This window comes from the organism of the source record quoted next, unplaced genomic scaffold, assembly GCF_019419815.1.
Source record: "Pyrus x bretschneideri cultivar Hongxiangsu unplaced genomic scaffold, Pyrus_bretschneideri_v1 Contig4, whole genome shotgun sequence".
In the NCBI taxonomy this organism is placed as follows: Eukaryota; Viridiplantae; Streptophyta; class Magnoliopsida; order Rosales; family Rosaceae; genus Pyrus; species Pyrus x bretschneideri.
The window spans coordinates 5,008,771-5,012,671 of record NW_025999723.1 but is presented as its reverse complement, the minus strand read 5'-3'; the positions used below and the strand labels follow the sequence as shown (position 1 = coordinate 5,012,671).

Sequence of the window (3,901 nt, the reverse complement as noted above, 5' to 3'; positions counted from 1 at the left end):
TGATATTTGATGTTCGTGATATAGGGGGAAGAAACAGAAGAAAACGAGGGATGAAGAAGTGCGAATGCAGAATGGTAGAGAGATATATTACAAGACTCAAAAAATGAAAACTAAAAACAAAAATCTATGTTCAATTCTTTTCACTTTCAAGATTTTGTTTTCATTCCTTCATCTTTATTTTAAGTTGTTTTCCTTATATACTTCCCACATGATCTCAAACACTAAAATAAAATGGAAATTATTATCAAAAAAGTCCTCCTCTATGTAGTCCAAATTCATACAACCATCTAAGCGAGTAATCTTTTATTTAAATATGTTGTTCAAAACTTCAACGTGTATGTTAATACCTTTAGCATCGACATGAATTGGATCCAACGGTTCTCATCGCAGATTACAATTTACCACTTTGATTGCATGCATTTCAGATAAAAACATTTGAACAGTAAACCCTAAGCCATCGCTCTCTCACTCTCTCCAATTATACAAGTAAAAAAAAAAACTATACAAAGTCAACGGCAGTGAGGTGAGTAAAAGAAAGAGAGGGAATCGAGTTCTACTGGTCCTCATGAGTAAGGACTCTTGACCAGCATCTCGTACTTTTCAACTGCACTTGTGGGGACCGCCACCATCACCTTCACAGATACCCCCCGATCATCATCACCACCGTCAGAATGTCCAGCTGGCAGAAACAGGCAGTACCTATCGCTGCATATGGGACCAACGTGCACCGGCATCCCCATCCCAAAGTCAACCCTCTCCAGCCCCAGCCTCGACCACTGCGACACGATCAGCACCCCCACCGAGTCCGGACAAGCCCTTCCCCCCTCCCCGCTCACCGACTCCACCACCCTCCGCACGTGCTCCTCCCCCACCCTCTCCTTTGCTCGCTTCACCAGCTCCGCCGCGTGCCACAGACCCTTCTCCGCCAGTTCCCTCGCGCTGCATTGCGCGCACCCCAGCACGAACGCGTTCCCGTAGTATCCGTCGGGTAGACTCGGCCTGACTCGGTCACGTACGTTCACGCTGAATAAAATCTTTAGGATTTGGTTTGGTGGGAGATTCAATGCTCGAGCCCAACTCCGCCATACGTGACCGGATAGGACCTCAAAGGATGTGTACGACGATGATGACTCGATACTGAGTCGACTCGTTGACGCAGCGAGTTTTTTCAGCTCAATTAAATATTTTTTATGGAATGTGATCGAGGTGGGGATGAGTCTTTCGTTGGCGAATCGAGTCACTGAAGCCGGAAACGTCCGGGACCTTGCTGTACTCGGGATGACTCGCCGCGTTGGTTACTCGATGATGACGTGAATTTAATGCAGGTTGTGGGTCCAGAAGGTGGCGATCCCATACGGGCTTGGGTTTGAACTCGCTAGTGAACCCGCGCTTCCCGGTTGCCAGCTCGGCAAACGAGTTGAGAAATTCCGCGCTTCCAATCCCGTCGCAGACGCAGTGGTTGAATCCAACGCCAAGTAGCCGCCGCTCCATCTTTAAGCCACGTCAGTTGGACAACGAGCGGCGGGGCCCCTTTAAGTACGTCGGCGACTTGGACCGACAATAGCTTCCTCCACTCGGCGACGTAGCGCGGAGCACGCTCAAAATCAGAGACTGCGACATTGTAGGAGACAGCTTCGATGAAAACTGCACCCTGAGCCCGACAGACCACTTGAAGACTGGAGCCATCGGGCTTGGGGCGCACTCTGCCTGCTAGAGGGTAGTAAGGCACCAAAGCGTGAGCCAGTGCTGCCTTGACTCGCGACGCGGTCGAGGCCTGATTCAGTCCCGGGCAAGGAGTGTAGACCAAGAGGTACTCAATGGTGAAGCGGAGGAAGAGCTGCGAGTCGACGGCGGAGAGGTTGAGAACGCAAGTCGGGGTGGGATCGGAGGGCGTGACGACCACGGCCTCCTTTACACGGAGAGAGCTTCCCATATCCTCAAGTATAACGATCAAATAAATGAAGAATTTAATTAAACCGTGAGTTTTGTTTATTTTTGGTAATGTGAGGGGTAGAGGATTTAGGGTTTGTGGGTTTGCTTTTTTCAGATGAGCAATGTATGAATATATAAGAGACAGAAAGGAATTTGGTGAATGTTTAAGCAACCCAGGGCCATGTGTGTGTTTGCTGTTTTGTTACTGTGAAAGATTTGCGCAAGATTCTCTGGGTATGCTTTACAAAAAAAAATGAATATAAAAACAAAAAACTATTGTTCCCTCAGACTGATAGCTCTCTCTCCTACTGAGGGACTCTGATAAAGATAACATTTTCCAACTAATCACTTAATCAAATACTTTAACAAGTGTAGTCAATGATTGAGAGACTTAAGTTTTTAAATTAAAATTTGTAAATTAAATAATCTATATGGTGATGATTAGATTATTATTTAAATATTAATTAACGTGTTTATTTTTTATTGATGACATATCATTTAGTTTTAAAATTTGGTCTGTTTAGAATTATCCCAATTTGTGTGATGGTATTATGAGAAATACTAAGAATACTCTCTCAAAAGTGGAACTCTTCGTTGACTTCTATGTCATCTCATATTTTTTATGTTTGTATGAAAATTACGTTTAAATATGAAGTGATAGAGAATTTATAAAAAATCTCACTTTAAAAGAATTTATTTAACCTTTCTCTAATATTATTATACACGTACAGATCGAATTGCAGAAGTCTATCTCACCAATAGTACCAGACAGAAGTAGGTACAATAACAGTTGCGTCCGTGAACGACGTTACAAATGCTTTATTGGAAAATAGAGTTTTATGAGCTTTTTTTTTTTTGTGAAGAATCTCTAATTAAACTAATATACTTGAATTTGGTATTATTAGATTATTACTTGACTTAATATACATAAATCCTAACTAAAATCTTAATTATGGTTAGGTTTAGATGAATTGTGCACGTTTAGACATGTATTAGTTTGTCTGGTGTTCCGATTATTCGCTAATGTATGTTTAAATTTAGTTATAACAACTAGGTGTTTTAAATAATATTTTGGGAGGTGGAGGGAACTGATGGACGTGGAGACTGATATCTGTCTACTTCATGTCTGCGTTATCTTATGCAAAAAGATATTGATACAATCATATACAAATATTACGTAAAACCTGCTTTGTGTGGTTGGACATCTAGATGAAATCTGGCCTTTTGGGGACTTTTGGCTTTTGGGGTGGGGTCTATAATTATAAGGCAATTTTAGGATTATTTCTCTCATTGTCATTATCATTTTATGGTGGATATGATTTCCATAAGACAAAGTATTGTATCGAACATATTTTAGTGCGGGTGAAAACCATGCGAGACGGGCAAACTTGGCTAATACTTTAAGGATTGTATTCGAAAATAGATTAGTCGCGTAATACAATAATTTTATGTGTTAAATATAGTGAATTATTCAGTTATAACACATATTATGTCCCAAACTACACATTGTCAACTTTATCTATTATAATTATAATTATTTATTTTCCACATATAATATATATATATATATATATATTTTTTTTGAATTTATTAACTTATCTGCCAACTAAAAGTGAGACAATGAGAAAGGTGCACATATTCTTTGTTCACTATGTATTAGTCTTTGTAGAATGAAAATGATTTGTTATTTATTCAGCCTTCGGGTGTATTTTGGCTCATTTACCTCAAGTGTATAGTAATGCTCATCACTTTACTTATTATTATTAGGATGTGTTTAAATTTTGAGATTGTGAATCATTCATGGGGCATTTTTGCTGATTACCCTGAAGTGGTGGTATTGCTCATTAGTCACCACTCTTAACTGGTGGTAATGCTCACAATTCTTAAGTGGTGGTAATTATTATTATTGAATGAGTTTAAATTTTGAGATTTGTGTTTATCTACTACATAGGTCTCAAAATTTAAACGC

The 3,901-nt window shown here is 40.0% G+C and overlaps 1 protein-coding gene across 1 annotated transcript; it reads right to left on the bottom strand.

Annotated features, from left to right (window-relative positions):
* Positions 1-274: 274 nt before the first annotated feature.
* LOC103958630 (alcohol acyltransferase 9) lies at positions 275-2,195 on the bottom strand. The gene is given in 3 exon segments (XM_048565522.1): positions 275-1,241; positions 1,243-1,476; positions 1,478-2,195. Coding segments are annotated over 3 exon segments (1,368 nt in total). The 5' UTR covers positions 1,934-2,195; the 3' UTR covers positions 275-563.
* Positions 2,196-3,901: the final 1,706 nt, after the last annotated feature.